The 20,880-nt window shown below is 41.2% G+C and overlaps 1 protein-coding gene across 2 annotated transcripts in view; it reads left to right on the top strand.

Moving 5' to 3' along the window:
• The window catches only part of NAV2 (neuron navigator 2), a 213,386-nt gene that overhangs the window by 51,591 nt on the left and 140,915 nt on the right, over positions 1–20,880 (top strand). For both annotated transcript variants that reach the window (XM_066552951.1, XM_066552952.1), the window contains exons 2-3: positions 6,521–6,638; positions 9,850–9,902. In XM_066552951.1, coding sequence (XP_066409048.1) covers positions 6,521–6,638; positions 9,850–9,902 — 171 coding nt within the window. The remainder of the gene's footprint in view (positions 1–6,520; positions 6,639–9,849; positions 9,903–20,880) is intronic.

Genomic DNA, 20,880 nt, shown 5'->3' on the forward strand with positions numbered 1-20,880 from the left:
GCTTTGGTGCCAAGGTGCTTGGTAGGATTGAGTAAACAAAGCTCCAGCCCTCCATCCCGGCTTTCCAGATGTTTGCAGGATCTTGGACCAGGGAGGAGAAGTGATTCAGTCCTTGCCTCATGTGTCCTTTCCTTCTGGGCTGGGAGTCACTGGGGATTCAAGGGCACCCCTAAGGACAAAGTGTGTTTGCTTTGACTCCTGCTGTCCTCAGACCCTCATCCTAAAAGAAAAGGAGCAGTCAGAACTCTTTGCTCAAAGCCCACTAACACCTTAAAGTTATCACAGAGAAATGGAGTGACACGTTATTAATCCTGTGTCCTGCTTTTTAAGCATTTGTTTTGGTTTGTTTTGTTTTGCAAGGATTTATATTGGGGAAAAAGCCATGACAGAGTGTTTTTGGATGGCAGTGCAAAGTTTAATTCATTCTGGAGGAGTCAGCATTACCCTTTTAGTGGGATTTGTGTCTTGGTACAGATGTACAGATAGAGACTTCTACAGAGTTTAAGAACCATTTAGGGACCACAAATTGTAAGAAAACTTTAAAGAAAGATGTGTGACAAATGCTGTTAAACTTGATTTTTAATTTTTTTTTTACCATTTGCTTCCTTGTTGTCCTTTTGCCAGTAACTCAGCAAAATATTGTCAGGGCCATAATCTCTCTGCACTTTCAAAATATCCATTATCCTTCCTGTGCTTCCTTGGAGCCAGAGATGCTTCAGAGGGATGAGCTTTCCAGCCAAACCTTTGACTCTAGCTGTTCAGCTCTGGGCTTTGCAGTGTGATATCTGTTAATGAGATCATTGTGTTGGACTGGAGCATGGATCAACAGGAGATTGCAATTAGTGTTGCCAGTGAAAAATTGGGATTTTATGACTCCACATGTGCAAGCCCCATGACACTGGGCAGCAGTGAGTATCTGTGGGGCTTTTCCAAAACCCCTCAGTGTTGTAAGGACTGCAGGCATTCCCCTTGGGTCATCTCAGTGTGTTGTGGCTATTTTTAGGTTTTGGGGTGGTTTTTGTTTTCCCTGAGAAGGTCAGCAGGCAGTGTGGTTTGGTTAGCAGCAGCACAGGCACTGCATTGTGGTGGCTCTTCTGGAATGGGAGCTCATCAGTGTGACTAACCCTGCTATTCAATCATGAAACAAGCCTTGCTCTGCTCTAATTATGCTGCATGATGTCAAAAAGATATTCTTCAGCTGTTACCAGATTCATGAGAGCCTGATTCATGATAATTATTGGGAGAAAACAATCAAAGTCTGATTAATTCAGAACTGACATGGTAAGGGAAGGAGAGAAAGATTTGAAAATTTACTTGGGCATTGATTATAATTAGATTTGTGTGTGTGTGTGGAAATGAGAAACAAGGAAGAGATACAGGCATATTTTCTACTTGCATGGAACAGAGACATTCTTTTCAAGCAGAATCCTTTGCTTTTCATGAGTGTATTTCAGAATACTGACCCTCAGGCAAAACCAATATAAACTGATAATACCTGGCACCTTAACCTAATTGCAGTCCCAGGGATACACTGATCCTCTAAAGGATCTTCCTGCATTCATTGCTCCCACGACTTTATTCATGGTTTCTATCCTGGTTTTGCTGGTCAGTTCTGCTCCCCAGCCTTCTTCAGGCGCTTGGGGGTGGCTGTGTGGGCTGGAACAACCAAGCAGTTCTGCAGAAGGCACCTTTTGTACTGATTCAGTGCTCAGGTACAGGGCAGGTGGGCTCAGGTGTGCTGGGTGTGCTCTCTCAGCACAGCCAGAAATGCTGCAGGAGCCTCGGAGTGCCAGAGGATTCCAGGGTCTCCTGGCTGGAAAGCGAGATCCTTCTCTCATCTGAAACGTGCTTTAAAGATGCAGGTGTGAGGCTAAGGAAAGGGCAGTGGGGAGAAACCCCACTAAGTTTCAAAATTCTTCAATCTTGTTGATCGATGACAGTGCTCAGGCCTTTTTCTTTACAGACAGAGTTCAATTTCTTTAGAATTTGGATTCTTTTTCCCCAAACCTCAGTGGGTTTTGTGCTACATTTTAGTGTTTTAGCTATGACTCATTATGTACTGAATATCTCCAGAATTGATCCTTAACTGTAATGCTCTTATTTCAAATCTGGTGGATCAAAGGGGCGGAGAAGAAGTGAGAAGAAAAAGATCTTTCACATAAGTTTTTAATTTGTTCCCAGAAAACTGGATTCCTAAGATCATACACTACAACAGAGGGAAAAAAAGCTACCAAACAGCTGAGTCCACCTTCAACAGAAGCTGGGACTTAGACCTGAGTTAAACATTAACCTGCCTTGGGCAGAAAGACCTGCTTATGGTGATAATGCCCAAATCACCATGTTCACTTAATTTTACTAACCAAAGTAAAGAAGCTGCCTCCAGTGATTTTCATACTGTGTGAAATCACTGAAAAGTTTTAAAAGCCCATACTGGTGTGTATAATAAGGCAATGTCTCCTGGGTTGTAGTGGGTTTAATATTTCATATTAAGATTTGTATATTTTTAATTAGACAACTGTTCAGGTAATTTTCTCGTGAATATTCAAAAATACCTGAGGAACACTCATAATTGATGTGCAAAGATAGGGAAATGGAAAGTTTCTCAGCAGTGTTTTCTTGCTTCTTTTATTATTGTTTTTCCAATTATTTGCCTGGTTTTGAATATTTGAAAACACTGTGTGCTTTGAAACTTATTTCATGTGTCTAGAAATAGCAGCCATTGTGCAATTATTTTTTCCACTTGTTTGTAAGGAAAAGGAAAAGAAACATTAGAAATCTATTTGTGTAATACATTACAAAGACTTGTAACAAGCAGGTTTTAAAAACATCCTGGAAAGTTTCAGTTATTAGCTTAATATGTGCCATAAAAATCAGTGGTGACCACGAGGAGCTACTCCAACAAGCCTGGGTAACACTGTATGCCTAGGAATGCTTCAGAGATTGCAAATACATAGCCCAGGCAGCTAAAAAATAATAATTTGCATGTTACACATATTGCAAAATAATGTTGTGTGATAACATTTTTAAGAGAAACACAGGTTTATTATATCTGTGAAATGCTCTCCTAATCAACTAGTGGAATGAAAGAATATTCCACACCCTTAAATACCCCAGAAACAAATAGTTCCTCCATACTGGTGTGCATTTCATAATGAGCATAAAAGCTCTGCTTGTAGCAGGCTGACTTCAGTACCCAAAGTGGGGTTTACAAGAATAATTTGCTATCAGAGGGAATTTCTTTAGGTGTTATCATAGGCAGTGAATCAGGCAGCAGGTATTTGGGGTTTTTCAAGTTGTCTCCTTTAGCAGGAGGAATTAAGGGACTTCAGGGATTTCTTTGATGCAGTTCTGTTTGAATATATGAATATAAGAATATAATGAACATAAGATCTGGTGTTCCTGGGTGCAGCAGGAATTAGGGCAGTAGGAAGCAGGTACAGGATAGCAGTTTTACAATGCCAGCCAAGCATTCTCATCCTGTTACTTGACTTAAAAATCAATCCTTACTCGCTCTCAAGGTCTTGCTGTGATTTTAGGCTCTGCCAGGAGGGGTCTGCTCCTGTTCTAACTCTGGGGCTGATCCCAGGATTTGTCTGCCTGCATCATGGAAATGATCCAGGATTGAACTGTTACATTGAAGTTTAATCTTACCTTTTCTGAAAGTCCTTCAGTGATAAATTAGGACATTCATTGCAGCCTTCCCATTAAAGGAAACATGGTTATTGTGTTTGATAAGTTCCTTGTCAGCTGAATTGAAGGCGTGGAGGGGGGGGTTGGACCCTTGCACTTGCAAAGTAAATGGTTTATAACCTGTTTCCTCATATGTCTTCACTCCTAGATAAGAAAGCTAAAACCACGTGGCAGAAAAGTAGGTTAAGCCAACCCCAGTTCTTTGGAGTCGTTGAATCTTTTAAAATATTTTCCTGTTATGGAAAATGTTTTCTTCTGAAAGGAGCTAAGGAACACAATGTCTGGTTTGTGCAGCGTGGGTTTTCTGCCCCTTTTCTTGTTCAGCTGGGGAAATCACTCCTGTGTACTCAGCCTTTATTTCATTGAGATGTTTTTCAGCTCTGGGGCTTTTTTTTTCCTGGGGTTGTTCCAGTGTTTTTTTCTGTTCAAGCCATGATGCTGTTGACATAGGAAATGCACATCCTGCTGTTCTGAAGGGGAAAGTAAAGGATAAATGGTGGAAAATAGGGGCATATCTTTCAGATATTAAGTGATTTGTTCATGGCTGCTATCAGTTGTGTTTTACAGGTAAAAAAAAAAAAACCACAAATGAAGACCTGATAACAAAAACTGGACTATAGTCTATGAGGGCTATAACAAAAACCTCAGTTCTTCATTTTATCACATGAACATTTTATCAGCAAGTGCAGCAGGAGCATGAAATCACAATCCTTGTATTACATCCAGGTTGCTCTGTCTTGTGGCAAACACTTGCCCTCTAGACTTGGTAAAAAGCTGGCTTTTGCTTCCTGTGAGAGAGGACATCATCACCACACTGAAAATGTGTTGTGGTATTGGGTCCCCAGGACGAGGAGAGAGATGAGAATTTGACTCCATGTTCTCAGAAGGCTGATTTGTTATTTTATGATACGATATGGTATGAGATGATATTATATTACATTATATGCTATTAGATGCTATATATTCTATTCTATACTATTTATTATATTATATTATATTTATTATATATATTATTATATTATATTATATATTATTATTATATTATATTATATTATATTATATTATATTATATTATATTATATTATATTATATTATATTATATTATATTAATTATATTATATATTATTATAGTATATTTTTGATGAAAATTGTATACTAAAACTATACTAAAGAAAGAGAAAGGGGACATCAGAAGGCTAAAACAAGAATGATAATAAAAACCTGTGAGAGACTCAGAGTCCAACACAGCTGGAATGGGATTGCTCATTAAGTTAAAACAATTCACAGGCTGGGTAAACAATTCTCCAAATCACATTCCAAAGCAGCAAAAGAGGAAGAAGCTGAAGCTTCCCAGCTTCCCAGGAGAAGGAATGCTGGCGAAGGGATTTTTCAGACAATATCAGGGTGACAGAAATGCAAGGCTGGAGATGCCTCTGGAGTGAGGAGCTGTGGGTCAGTTAGGGAGAGGATGTGCACTGCTCAGCCCTGGGCCCATGGGATAAGGAGGGTGTGGAGCTCTGGAGTGCAGAGGAGGTCCATGGAGATGGTCAGAGGGCTGCAGCACCTCTCCTGAAGCTGGAGCTGTTCAGCCTGGAGAGCCACACCTCTCCTTGCGCTCCCTTCTTTCCATTGCTCAGTAACCATGAAGGAAAGCAGCATTTCCTGGGCAGTGCACAGGGAGGGCTTTCCCTGGGTTTTTGGGGACTCAGTACTGTTGTTCCCTCTGGGGCAGTGACTCTCAGCCTGGTGTGGAGGCATTTGTAGGCTCTCTGAGGGTTGGGATGGCTCGTGCTCCTGGAAGCACATGGAATCTACATCTGCTTACTGATAGACTGGCTTGGGATGAATGTGTTTCCAATATTCTAGACACTCTTCAGAGTAGGGATGAACATTAATATTTATATATTTAAAAGGTAAAATCCTGATATTTAATTGTTTTTACCCTATTTTTGGGGAACATAATAGGTAATTTTACAAAATCTTAATTCAGAATATTTTCCTATGCAAAGAATAGTGTTATTTAATTCATAGGCAGAAAATCATAATGAAATAATTTAGCTTCTTTTTGATAACCTAGCATGAAAAGTTTTTATAGGTTTTCTGGAGATCTTGAATAAGTTGTGCTGGCATATGATGACCAGTACTTAATGGAAATTAAAGAGAGATTTTGGCTGCTTGGTCTGCTTAGTTTTCAGGTAATACATTTTGAAATAAATTCCAACAGCTGGAAGTTTGGAATAATAGAATTAATAGTGAATAATAGATTAAATAGAATAATAGATTAAAAGTGATTTAATGGGCCTATTTAACCTCTGAGATGGAATTTATTAAAATTGGTGGATGTTTAGGACCTTTAAAGGTTTCTTTGCTAATACAATAAAGGAGTTTCCTCACAATGAAACTGCTGTATGGCTAATATCTACCAGAAGCTTTTGTGGGAAAAGAACCTTTAAAACTGTCTCAATAACAGCTGTGAAGAAAAAAATGTCAAAGGGAAAATGCAAAAAAGAAAAAAAATCTTGGGTGGAAATTGAAGTCTCTTGTGCGCACTCACTGCTGCTGTAGAATATTCCACTGGCCTCCTGATGGTCCATTCAAGCTGTAACATGTCCAGGAGCTCGCTGTCATCTGCCTTGGGCTTTGATGTCAGGTTGCTGAATAAAAAAGTCCATTTTCAAAGCCTTGAATTTTAATGCTGTTGACTTGTTTAGAAGAGGGGAAAGAAAAAGGCAGTGGTCTGAAACCAGCCTTTTGGATACTGAGAGAAACAAAGACTTGTCATTTTTCAGGTTGAGTAACAGTTTGGTTTTGTTTGTCTGTCTCCTAACAGATTTATACGGACTGGGCTAATCACTATCTGGCAAAATCTGGTCACAAGAGATTGATAAAAGATCTACAGCAAGATGTGACCGATGGAGTCCTGCTAGCTGAAATAATCCAGGTTGTAGGTGAGTGACTTTCTGTGTTTGTGCCAAGTATCCACCAGCTCAGTCAGACAATCCCTGTTTTCATCTTCTACACTAACACAGAGTGCATGGGGGGCTATCCATCAAACTGCATGGAATTATGAAGGTCATTTGCCTTCAGAGGCTTTGGTAATTACTTTGAAAAAGCCTTGTCTTGTAGTGGGAAAATATTGGATGTTGCTGATAAGATCTCCTGACACAGCAGTATTTCTCCACATGGCTGAATGTTAGAAAAAACAACTCATGAGATTTTTATTTTTTTTCTGCTAGGATGCTGTTAGCCCTCACTATTTCTAATACCTCTTGGGTACTGGTTTGAATATAATTCACAGTGATGTTGCCTCCTGTGTTGAACCTCCTGCCTCCAGTTGGATTTGGGAGATCCATATATACAGCTGGGAAAGGAGAAAGGATGTAATTTTTGTGTGGCAGAAAAAGAAATGTTTGATAACGAGTTTTCAGATGAGGAAAATCACTTACCATTAGGACAAATCTCAAGTGCAGGCTCAGTTATTTTATCCAAAGCCTTTAGTTCTCTTAAATTAGTGCATTAATGCTCGTGGGTAATGAAAGTTCTGAACAATTTTCTCCATGTGGAGCTGCATATTGTCCCTCTTCCCTTGGGCCTGGATCCTTCATTAGTTCCTTCAGAGGCTCATCCATCTGGGGATGCCACAAAACACATGCATGGGCCAATGGAGATGGATGGAATGGGAAAGCTGCTAATGGGAATTAGGACAGCCATTGTTAGGAGCAAACTGACAGATTTGAGATGCAAATTAAGAAGCAGGCAATGAAGGAGCAGGACATCAGTGCATGCATATTTATGATGTGTGTTTGAGATGCTGTAAGGGAGCTGCTTCTGGGTTTGAGGTATGGATCTGCAAGCCCTGTTCTGGGATGACACAGTGAAACATCTTCCAGTGATTCTACTGGGATATGTTCAAAAAGATTTTGTCTCTCTGCTGTAGAGCAGCACTGTATCTCAGTAGCCTTGCAGACCTGCCTGTGCAGTTACAGAGGTGTAAAAACAGGCCATGAATGAATTGATGATTGTGTGTTGACAGGCATTCACTTTGAACAATGCTCCTTCCTATAGCCCTTTCCTTTAATAGGAAGGGGTTTTGGAAACCCAGGAGCAGTTAGGTGTTGATTCCTTTCATGCCTCTCTGGCTACCCTGCCTTAACACAGTTGTAGGAAACTTCTGCATGAGAACATGTGTGCAAGAGTACCACCATCAAAATGTGGACTTGGTTCCTTCTACCAAATATTTAAATGTAGCTCTTTGAGTATTGACTCGTGAAAACCCTTATGAAATTCAAATTATTCCTTCTAAAGTACATAACCAGTTATTGCTTTGATCACCTTTGCACGTTGTTTTTTCTGGTCATTTTTATAGCTGCCTTTTGGCTAATATTTAAGATAAGGTCTGCAAGGTTTCAAAAGTTGAAGTATGAGGGGAAGGATTTCTTTTTTGAAGAACCTTTTTCATGTGGAAGAAAGGTCATATTTAAACATTCTGAGTTTAATCCAGCAAATTAATAGTGCAGAAAAGTAATTTGTTTCTGCTGTGTATGGCTTTAGGCAGCTGCATCTCATTGTCACAAAGATGAGGAGGGCTTTCACACGTAGAAGCAGCTTTTTCTGTAGCCTGCAAAATCCAAGCTTTTTTCCTAACGACATAGTAAGAAAGCTTTGATATGCAGTGTAGGAGAGGTTTTTTTGGTTTTTTTTTTATGTTATGGTGTGCTATGTGCAAAAGCAGCTATTTCCAAGTCAATTAAAATGCATTCACATCATGCTGGTTCATTTCAGTTCAAAATTTGTGAGCCTGTAAAAGAACATGTAAGTCCTATATGCCTTAGTAATGCCATATAAACAGAGCAGCTGTATTTAAATCCATGAATGCAGACACACTGGGTTTGGCCTGGGTTCTTGGAGGTATCTCTGTCCATGTGTCCCAAACAAGAGACACCTCCTTCACAAGTTCATTAGTCTGCTTTCAAGTAGCTGTGAATGGTGCCCATTTATAGCAGTACAGTTATCAATTTTTAAAAGTGTAATAAATTTAATATTACGAGATGGGTGCACAGGACTTGGAAAATGGGGTTTAATGAATTAATCTCTGTTTCTGTATGGCCAAACCTGAGATGGCATTCCTGGAAGCAGCGTGTGCTTTTCATGTGTAGAGGCTGATGGGGAGCACACTGAATTCAGCTGCAGTCTCTCTCAGATTAGCATCAGTTTCTCATTGCATTGTGTCATGAGTGTGTAAAATGGGAGCTATCAGGCAAGAGTGAAGCTCTGTTACTGCTTTGTTTCTCATGGCTATGACTGCTACTGGAATATTGTGCCAAATGTGATCCTCCTGACAGAGGGGATCTGTGAAGTGGATGGAGTCCTGACTGGTGTCCTGAGAATACATGAACAAAATACAGCTTTTAATGCATGAATCAAATGGGATGTGAGTGCCTGCCTTTATTACAGTAAAATAGCTATGGGAAACTGAACTTTGGTTGTAACTGGTTCTTCAGACTCAAACATAAAGTCATTTCAGCATCCAAGGCTGAAAGGTGAAACAGAGCAAACTCAGACTCTAAGGCAAACATTGTCCACCTCAGGGATTACCTCTGACCTTAAAGATGGAAACTGTGCTCTTCTAAAGATGCAAACTCTGCTCTTCTGCAGGTTGGGGTAGCATGTGAGCCATGGTCGAGAATCTTGAAAGTTGTTTCATGATTTGTGCTTTAAAAAAGAAAGAAAAAAATTATTGGTATTGATCATAAATTTACCATTTGGATTTAAAACCTGTATTCACTCTTCAAGCAAACCTTCTGCCATGCTAACATCTCTGTATGTGCAGTGCTCACTTTTCCACCCAGCACTGATTCAGCTTCCAGAGCTCACATCTTCGTGCAGTTTAAAGGAATTCCCTGTCACTGTACAAGAGGTTGTCAGAGCAGTTGCCTTCTGCCCCAGCTGTCTCTGGAGGCACGACCCAGTGGAGAACTCCAGCTGCTTTTTTCCTTTTTGTGGCTCTCAGTGTTTCACACGTTCACTTGGATGGGACGGCCACAATCCAAAACCCCTTCACTGAGCTGGCAGCAGGTGCTCAAGAATCATTGGAATAAATGCCCTTGGTTTAGGTTTTTTGCTTTATTGCCTCTTTTTTTTTTTTTTTTTGCCTTACAGCAAATGAAAAGATTGAAGACATCAATGGCTGCCCAAAAAATAGGTCTCAAATGGTGAGTAGTAAAGTGGTCTGTTGTTTGTGTGTGAGTGGCTGAGTGACAGTCTCAGACTTCAATGTCTGAGACTTTTAGTAACAATTTTTATTTAATTTTTCACAGTAGTGGACTAAAAGTATAACCTTCAGAACATTAATATTACAGTTCTTGCCCTGTTGTACTCCACAGTAGTTGGATCAGGCCTTATAATATATCACATATTTACAACTGAGATTATTTTTATATTGCTACTTTATATTTCTGAAATATCACATAATTAAACAGAAATATATAGAAAAAAGAATTAGATACTTGAAAGTATGATTAAGAGTTTCTATATCTTTTGAAATGAAACTAAGTAAATGAGCAGTATGAATGAAATGAAAAAATTTCATAAAATTCAAGGTGCAATTTGTTGACAGATAAGAACTTGGTTTGTATCTTGCTTGTATTTAATTTTCAAACCTGGAGAACCAGAAATCAGTCCAGGAAAATTAAAATTATAATAATACCTCAGGAGTATATTTGCTGTGAGTACTGCTGAAGCTAAAGGTATAGCAGAATTTTATGAAGAACACAAATAATAAAAAACTTGTTTTTAAAATGCATTTAAATGAAGAGTTTTTAAAATTTATGATACAGAAAGAAGTAACCTTGTTTGAAGTATCTTGAGAAAAAGTCATTTTGCAACATAAATTCTATTGTCTTCCTTTGGCGTTGCAAATGCTTGCTTTGAGACACTTGGATATCTGTTTTCTGTGGGAAGCTTTTTTAATGTTTTTTTATTTTTATGGGTGTTCCTGTCTGCCCCTACCTTCATGACTTCAGCATGATCACAGCCACTCATGTAGTAAAATGAAATGAAGATTTAAGGAGAGCTTGACGTCCCAAGTCAAAACTCACACTCTGTTCTGCTCGTCTCTCTTGGCTTTTTGCTGGATCTTGGAAGTTATCAATCTTGTTGAAAGCATGGAGCAAGCACTCTGTAGAAAGCAAGCCATCAGGAAGATTTATCAGTGCTCCTTTTTGCTGCTTTGAAGAGGGTGGTTGCTGTTCTCACTGTAGCCACAGCAGCTGTCTGGAGTATAAATAATGAGGAAATTTTGACAATTACTGTAATTTAATGTTCCACAAGTGTGTCTTAAGAACTGAATTTCATTCAGGACCAGAGTCTGTAACCAGTTCCAGGACGTTGCAGCTAAAAAAGTCACTTCAAGCCATTATTCTCAATGGACAGAAAGTGCTGCTCTGTTGGATAGTGGGATGCATGTTGCTTTTGAAAGCTGGATCAAGTTATAACCAGAGGCATGCAGGGGGCATGTGCTGGGTCAGGAATGCTGGACAGGGCTGGAAGGACACATTTGGTCTGTGCTGCCTCCTCTGATGTTACTCCACTTGCTCATTCAGGAGGCTGCAGTGGGTGGGACTGACCCCCCCACCCATCAGACCTGCAGTTTTCCTCATGTGAGAAAAATGAGAATTATGCTTATGGCTTGCTTTTCTCAGGTGCACATGGTTACAGAGCTCTATGTTGTCTGACTGTAAAAAAGAGTGTTGTTTCCCAGAGAAGCTGTGGCTGCCCCATCCCTGGAAGTGTTCAAGGCCGGCTTGGAGGGGGCTTGGAGAAACGTGGGGTGGTGGAAGATGTAACCAGAAGATCTTTGAGGATGCTTCCAACCCAAATCATTCCATGATTCTTCTAAGGCAGAACACAGGAGTCCTCGTAGGGGTGGTGTTGGTGCAGTAGTTACTTGCAGTGTTTAGGGAGATAGGACAGACCTGTTGCAGTGCTTGTTTTAGGTACAGCAGTCTTCATCCTTTGCATTTCGGTGCACTCTATTAATACAGCTTATAGGGTCCTGCAGCATGTGGAAGCTGGTGTTTGTGTCTGGTAACTCTGGCTCAGAGAGGTGGCAGAGGCAAGGCCATCCAGCCACTTGGGTAATAGCCACTCTTTTTTCAAATGAATCTTTCGGTTCAAAGTGTCCATATCCATATTAGAGTGCTTGAAAGGTGAGCAGCACAGATGAGGAGATTTGGGGGGATGTAAAAAAAAAAAAAAGAATAGCACCAAGAAATGGAGATTTACCTTTGCTCATTGTATAGAAATCCAGCAGATCTCAGAGGGAAGGAAGCCTCCTGCCATCCTCTTTTCCCTTTGCAGAGTCCCAGTGCCGTGAGCAGACACATGTGAGCTGAGCTGTGAAGAATCAGCTCACTCCCTGCCAGGTGTGTCAGCTTAGAAAGCTGGACCAAACCCGTGCCTTCCCAAATCCATCTAGAGGTGTCTTCACTTCCATGTGGCACAGTCCCAAGCTGGTGGTGCCAAACCTGAGGGAGCTCTCTGCAGAGCCAGACCTGGCCTCTCTGCCTCGTTCCCTGTGTTGGAGAGCATCAGGCAAATTGGCCCAAATTGAGCATTAGAGACAGCTTGGGTCTGTCAGGCTCCAAGCCAGTGCTAATAAGCCTTGTCAAGTGAAGTTTAGTACTGCAGAACCATGTGGGACCATCAGTGCTTATCAGCCTTGTCCCAGTGCCAAAAATGACATGACAAGGACCCCACTGGCTCCGTGAAAAATTACTTAGGTGAGAACCTGTCCTCCCATCATCATCCTGTCTGGGTAGTTCTGCTGAGGGGAGTATCCCTGTCTTCCTTTGCTCCAGATAAGAGTTGGCTAGTTTTTCTATAATCTATTATACACTATTCTATAGCTCGTCCTCTGCATAAAATCTGTTTCAGGGCTTTTTTTCCCCCCAAACCTCTATATTTTCATACTGTAGATATTTGTCTAAACAAAAGCCTGCAATTCTGGTGATTAGTTTCAGCTGCATGCAGAAAATACTGTGGGTAAGAGAGGATGTGCTTGTATGGAGCACAGGCTCTGGGACCAAGAACATTTGGAGAACATTGCAGCATTTGGGTTTTTAATAAAAACCCCAGAAAATGTTGGCATAGTCCTTGATAACTGGCTGAAGGTCAATAAATCAAGGGCAGTTTTCTCTCCTGCACACTTCTGAAAAGAAGACTTGGGTGAATAAACCTGAGTAGGGCTATCTCTGGTAATATGGTTTGTTTATAGAAAAACAGAGATATTTTTCCTTTTTTTTTTCTTATTTGCTTCTTGTTTAGGGCATGATTTTAGAGTTTAATGTGTGGCATCTTGCAGATTATGGGAGGTTTGTACCTGCCCTCCTGGGTATTGCAGATTCTTCTTATTCATGTGAGTGCCTTTCGAAGTGTTGAATGTTACCTCTTGTAAAAGGGTTCATCCCACTTACATTTGTGAAATGATGAGCAAAACCCAAAGTGTATGAGCTGTCTATGCTACATTATACATGGATGAATATAGCCAAGCTGAAACGTGCTGAAAGGAAGAGAGCTGGAGAACCTGTGGGTGGATACACCAGACTTTCATCTCCCCCTGTCTGGGGAAGTTGTGGGACACCCAGGACGAGAATTTGGAGCAGCAGAAAGGCTTAACAAACACCACAGCACCTCCTATAAATAGGGCAGCAAATTACTGTGGTTCGCTGTGGGCTGGTGCTTGGCCTTTAATATTTTTCAGGATCACTTTGTGTCTGTAAGTAGTTGTTCTCAAACAGCAAAAGGAGGTGTTTATTTTTTTAATGTGCTGACAGGAAGTGTTTAGGAGTCATCTCTTTCTGGTGCAGATACCAAGCTGTAGTGGTAAACTGATATCACTCAGCCTTCCTCCTGCTGTTTGTCTTGCAAACAAAGGGTCTTGTACTGACTGCAGTGTGGATCAGAGCCAGCACTTCCCAAGAACTGTATGGAAGTTGGGATGAAGGTCGTGTTTTCAGTAGAATAACTTCGTTTTCAAGGAAACCTTACTTCCAGTGATGGGAATTTGACTATTATTGTAATATTTGACTGATTTCTTGTGCTCTGATAATGAGCTGTTTTGTAATGTGTGTGACACCTAAGGAACAGTTTGTATGGAAATTTTCCAGCATGGTGGGGACCTTGGTTTTGACTTGAACACTACTGCTGGAGAAGGGTATCCACTCCCCTCCTCAGTGTGATGCTTGCCAGCTCCATACATTATCCTTTTATTGTCAAAAGAGCATAGGTGTTGAAATCTCCATTACTAATTGGTTTGTATGGCATGTGTCATCCATATTTCTGTGTTCTTTTTCTCCAGAGCAGTTTAAGGAATTGATGTAATGGGTGTGAGTGCTGCCATGGAGTGCTTATACTTACAGGAGATAGCTGGGCTCACACATTCGTGGCTGGGAGGAATAATATGAGCTGAAACCATCTGCATGACCTGAGCAGCTCTGTGTGTGTGTGTAATATCCACTAAGGGAGGGAGCTGCTGTGTTATGTACAAATAACTAAAAATAGCTGCTGTATTTAAAAAAAAATAAATTTTTGTTGCTAGTTTTCTCATGGAAAATAATTCTCTTTGAGAGCAAAGACAGAACTTTAATCTGCTCCTCTGAAAGTTTGGGGCAGTTTTACACAGCCAGTGCTGTCCAAACATTGCCATAGGAAGGGGGAATAAATCTGCCAGGTGTTGCTCCAGCCCCCTTGAGTCCCAAAGCCAAGGAGGGCTCTGCTGCCAGGGCATGTGCTGCTAATTCAGGGGAGCAGCCCTGCTGGAAGATCAAAAGCATCACAAGCATGTTTTTTCTCTGTGAATTCCTAGCGTAGGATTTTTGGAAATGTATGCCAGGGGTTAAATATAGCTGTGTATTTTCAAGTAATCCAACTCCAAGGCTGAGCAAATGTAGTTAAAGGGAACTTTCCCATCATCTGAGCCTTCCCCCACTTTGCCTGGGGAGCTTGTAACTCACCAGGAGCACATGTTTGGAAATTTAATTTGGTTTGATGCTGCCATGGTAACAGATGGGTGTCTCCTGGCCCTAACCTGTGGTGCAGTTCCACACAGCTGAAGGTCATCTGAGGGGGGGACATCCCCCAGTGCTGTGCCAGCCTGGCCAGTGACAGACACCAGCCTGTGCAGGGACATGGCCAAACAGCAAGTTCCAGAGTGTTTAAAGAATTTTCTTTAGGCTCTCAGGGTTTCTGTTGGTCATGTGTGAGCCCATGTTGTGATGTAGACGAGAATGATTTACTACAGAGGAGATCTGCCAGGCTGCTTGTACTTAGCTGTCCTTCAGCCTCAGTTTATATGCCTCTTTCTCCAATAAAGATTGATTTTACTGACTCTGGTATTTCCCAGATACCCAGACTGTTGTTATGCTGCCCATTTGTGCATGGTAATCAGTGAGACAGGTGTGGTTGGATCAGAGATTTCTGTGCTGCAGAGCTTGCAGTCCAAATAAACCACAAGCCCCCCACTGGGCCCCCCCATCATCCTGCCTAGGAAATAGCAGGATAAATGGAGCTGGACCAGATCAGGAAAGACCAATATGTACATCTCCCTGCCATGAGGCATGGCAGTGTCACCAAGCAGAGATTGGTTTCATTTCTGGAAGGGGTGGCTTCCAGAGCTCTTTCTGCTTGTGGGGATGGATGATAAGGCAGTGTGATAAGGCCTCCTGCACTGGATGGGTGTGTAGGGTGCCTTTGGGGACATTGCTGCTGACACTCTCATTTCAGTCCCATGAAGGATCTCCTTTGTGGTCCCCAGTGGGCTGCTCTCAATTCTTCACCCTTTACAGTGATGCAAGAATTTGTGCATCATCTGTCTCTGAAACAGGGTGAGGTTCAATAAAGAGCAACAAAGTAATTTTTATTGAAAAAATGCAATGTACAAGCTTCAGTATAAAGACAGAATTAGATTCTGTTTGATCATTTACATCACAGTTAAATGGAATTACTGCATTTTGAATATCTATGGTTCTACCCACCCTGTATTCATGAAAGAGCAAATGGATTGAGGGGCCAGGGTCATTCCACATGTGTATGTGGGGGTGTCTATAGCTTCCACTTATATTTACACCTACAGCAAAGTCTAGAAGCACCATTAACATAATTTTCTGCCATGACCACTGCTGATATAAAATTGTTACATGAATGTACCTTTTATGCAATACTTTGCAAACACACAGCTTCTTATTGTGCTTGGCATAAATGGGGAAGACTGTGAAATCGTGGACGAGAACCTTTTCTAACAAAGAAGAAGAAGTTTGGTTGACTTGAGGACAGGTAGAAGTAAAAATTATTTTTTTATTCTCCTTCAGCTTGGTGCTGAAGGATTAAGATTGCCTGGGTGTTTCTTCTATGGGAGATGCAGTGATAAGCTCTTCACTGTGGAATATCTGTGTAAACAGATCACAGATGTCACAAAGAATTAAACAGTCCAGAGAAATCAACTTTTTGTCTCTGTCCTGTCACAGATCTTTCATTTGCAGCCATTGCTTATACAGTGTAATGAGTGATAATGGTTGTTTTAATTAGCTATTTCTTGATGGTAGTGCATATCCAGAGCATTTTATTCTTCTGGTTTCTGTGCAGAGCTATTTTTACATACACAAGTGGTGTTATTGCACTTGTTCTGAGCAGCTATGCAGGGGAATTTCAGTAGGAGATGTTACCCAGGTGCAAGGAAGGAGGGGGCACATGTGTGTTGGTGGCACTGGAACAAATCCCTTGGGAACAGGTGAGGCTGGGAGCCCCAGGCCTGCAGACACAGGAATGCCAGTGGGGAGGGAGCCCAGTGCCTGGGAACGGGCTCTGGCCACTGCTCCCTGCCCAGGGACCTTTTTTAGAAATGAACAACTGCCAGTGACTGCATTGCAGGAGCTTCTTTCTGAACAAGTTTCATTAAATTCTGGATTCCTGCTGCAAGTTCAGGTTACTGATACACAGAGCCTTCAGCATCTGAGCTGGTGTTTGGGGACAGAGCAGCCTGCCCTTGGTGCACTGGGTGGTGTTGGTGTCAGTCCTTCCTTTTGAGCATTTGTGCACTCTGAAAAATATTGGTTTATGTAAAGTTCAAAGATGTTTTAGGAAGCAATCCACCAATCTAGCAATCCACCTTTGCTAGATATTGGTGTCATTTTAGATTGAATCATAGAATGATGAAATTATTTGGGTTGGAAGGGATTGTGAAGACCACATGGTTCCAACCCCCCTGCCATGGACAGGGACACTTTCCTCTATCCCAGGTGGCTCCAAGCCCTGTCCAGCCTGGCCTTGGACACTTGGAGGGATGGAGCAGCCACAGCTTCTCTGGGCACCCTGTGCCAGGGCCTCACCACCCTCACAGGGAAGGATTTCTTCCTGATCTAAAGCTGCTCTCTCCCAGTTTAAAGCCATTCCCCCTTTTCCCAGTTGCACAGAACATAACTGGTAGCCTGGGAGCCCCAGATGGAAAAGGGTCTTCCATGGGCAGCCAGGGAAGGGGGAAATAATGCATCCATGAGAGTCACTGCTGTCCTAATTATGGGTTTATTGAGCACTGCCATGGCTTCTCCCCAGCTTTTCCTCTTTTCAGTTACACAGGGACAGAGATTCAGTGCCAAGAAATACAGTTATTGTGGTATGTGCTAAAATATTGTCAAGAGAGTTTCGTCTATATCCGAAATTGATGATTCTCCAGAGGCAGGACTCTTTGTTGATACTTGTTTTGCAAAGGTGTTGCTTAATCATAATTTAGAACATCTCACCAACCCAAATTCACAAATTACCCACTTCAACTTTTCAAAGGTCTGATTCTGAAGACCTAATCAAAAAATAATATTTCCATGAATATTATTCAAAGAAAATGCTCTTTACTTTTGTTTTTCCCCATGGGAAAAGTTCAGTTTTAAATAAACCTGAAAAAACAAACCTGAAAGAAAGCTGAATAAAGCAGGAGCATTTCTACAACCCTCCACGTGTCTGTCCCTGAGCAGATCAGCTTTGGCAAACCTTGGGAGTTGCCCTGGATGGCCTGAATCCATCCACAACACAATGTGCCCCTTGGATGCTCTCTGTTGTCCTTAGGAATTTTGGCCAGTGTGAAGCACAGTTTTCTCTGTGGGGTTAAGTGCCCTCATTTCTATTCACACTGGGCATGTTGGGAGTGAATGTTGAATATTTGTCCCATTATTTCTGCAGGAAGAACTGCAAACACAGGATAGCACAGGCTTTACCAGGGTCAAAGAGAAGAGGATGCATGAGATGAGGCTTAAGCTGGTACTCCAGCCTTAGACAAATGCCCAAACTCTCCTTGTCTTTAAAACCCCAAAGCAAGGCAATTTTAAGAGAAGACTCAACTCTTCATGTATATTTGAGCAGATTTTGGTTTCTGTGGGTATATCTGTCTGGCTTCAGAATACAGATTAGCTTCATTTACCCTTCCATTATGTCTTTTATTTAATTTTTATTTAAATTTTATTTTAATTTAATTTCTAATTTTTTTATTTTTCTAATTTATTTAATTTAATTTTATTTTAATTTAATTTCTAAGGTGCCCACCAAGTTCTGTCAAAATCCTTAAACTTAATTTTGGGAGATAGTTTTATCCAAGTAGTCAGGAGCAGCAGATGAACACTGGGAGCAATGTATTATTTTCTTTTTAAAAAGATCCATTTTGAATGGGATAACTGCTAATGAAGATTTATTTTAAACAGAGCAATAAGAGTTAGTATTTCTATCCTTCTGGGACAAATGGAATTTGCAGTTCTGCTTTGGTATTTTTTATATATAATTATGTTTAGGAAATAGAGGAAATGAGATATTATTGGAATGGAGAGCCCTTCCTCCCCCAAAATTCCAGGATTCTAAGGATTGTCAGTGTAATTACTTAAGATTTTAAGGCTCTTTCCAAACTTTTGGATATAAAATATGAGGGTGAACGCCTTATTCAAAAATACAGACAAGGAATAAATTTTGTCCTAAGGACCAGCTTGTGTTTCTTAGGCTATTTCCTTGTTTCTGCACTGTATGTGAAGTCAGCTGGAATATTGCATAGAGGTTTGTGAGGCCATAAAAACTTCCATGTGCATTCATTCTTTTCTCTTTGAAAATTAATATACTACACATAAAATTGAGCCACAGGCTACATAAGCACTGGTTTCAGTATAAGAAGTGGGTTTTCTGGATAAGCTCATCAAAACTCCCCATTTATCACTGTAAAAGTTGGGAGCAGAGGTCTTGCATCACAATATGAGAAGCCTCCCCTGGTTTGTAAGCGAAGGAGCCTACAACAAGTTCAATTCTGTTTTTTGTTTAGAAAAACATCTGTGTCTGTGCCAGGGACAGCACTAGTTATCCTTCACCTTGTGTATTTGACTTGGCAGAGTTGGACAGACAGCTTTGCCTGGGGGCTGTGTCCATACTCAGCTTTTTGTCTGAGATATTCAGTGTTCAACACATCAGTGCCCACCTGTGGGTCTCCATTTATAGGCTGCAGGATGGGGATATTTTGGCTTGGGTTTGTTTTTTTTAATTTGGTTCTGGCATATCCTGTTCTGCTCATACAGGCCAGGGCATGTTTTCTCTCTAGCACTGGCAAGAATAGAAATTGAAATTGCTGCTGTATGACAAGCGCAAAGTCTCGTGTGGTTATCTGGTCCTGGGCAGTTCTCCATGTGCAGCACTTGGCCATGATGCCTTCTGTTCCCACCTTGTCAGGTTATTCATGTTAAGAGGAAGTTTTCAGGTAGCTTTTCCTTCTCTGAATATGAGAATGATGACACTTGATACGTTATGTCTGAGCAGAAATTTGATTTCACAGTGTTGTTGGAGTTTTTTTCTTATAATCTCCTAATTAAAAGAAAGCAGGAGGAGGAACCCCAGAGGCTGCCAGCCCCTCTGGTGTGGGCTCAGCTGTCCTTGGTTGGCATTTAGGGACATTTCAGAATAAATACCCATCATAAAAGGATGTGGGACTGATAGCACATGTTGATAGTAGATTACACCTGAAATAGTTTAAATGTGATGATCTAAAATTGCAAATTCACTTGAATTTTTTGTCTGGGAGGTTTAGTTTTGGATACCCCAGTAATGTTTCTGAGTGAGATAATCACGGTGGGTGGCTGTGCTTGGTTTTCCTTCTTTTGCACAGCTTTCCCCTGTTGTGGGTAGGCAGGGATTGAGAGCCTCCAGCTGCCATCTTTCCTGCTTTGCTTCTGCTGTGTTAAATGTTGCTGACCAAGCAAATGAGAAATCAGAATTCTCAGCCAAAAAAACAATTGTAGCTCACAGTGCAACAGAAAATATCCACTCCCCTTTGGCAAATCTGGTCCTTTCACATCTGCCTAACGGGTTTAAGCAATATGTGGACTTGGAAGAAAAGGGGCCTATAGAGTCTGGGTGATGATTTGCTGCTGCATGCTGTAATTACAAGGAGGCAACTGTACTTTGTGTTGGAAGTCACCAGGATGCAGAGTCATTGGGGTTTTGCTTAGAATCATAGAATGGTTTGGGTTGGAAGGGACTTTAAAGACCATCTTGTTCCTATTCCCTGTCATGGGCAGGGACACCTTTCACTGTCCCAAGTTGCTCCAAGCCCTGTCCAATCTGGCCTTGAACAATTCCAGGGATGGAGCAGCCACAGTTCTGTGCCAGGGCCTCACCACCCTCACAGGGAAGAATTTTTTCCTACCATCTCACTGAGATCTATCCAGAAACTTCACTTCTCTCCATCTAAATGGTCTAATTATCATTGCTCGTTTGTCTCCAGCCCTGTCTGCACTGGGGTCGTATTTCTCCATAAAATAATATTTTTGTATTATTAGTAGTTAAAACAGCAGGGACCAGGGCAGGAATTCTTCCTTGGAGTTTTTATGAGTGAAATCCATGACATGTTGCATTGCTGGGAAGTCATCTCTTCAAACAGCAACATGAATTCTGATGCATGAGACTGATTCAGCCAAGTCAGGGTTCTTGACTCAGCCATTGTTGTGTGGGAAGGACCTTGAATTCTTACCAGCAGTAAATTTAATAATTTCAGCTACAGTTTTGCATTCAGTGTTCTACTTGCTTCTTGGATTTTCTCTAATTTCCTTCTGTTTTCCTTTTCACGCTCGATTTTTCTTTCAAAATCAATCAATTCCTCTCATTCCTGCCATGCTGCCA

Source organism: Molothrus aeneus, chromosome 6, assembly GCF_037042795.1.
Source record: "Molothrus aeneus isolate 106 chromosome 6, BPBGC_Maene_1.0, whole genome shotgun sequence".
Taxonomy (NCBI): Eukaryota; Metazoa; Chordata; class Aves; order Passeriformes; family Icteridae; genus Molothrus; species Molothrus aeneus.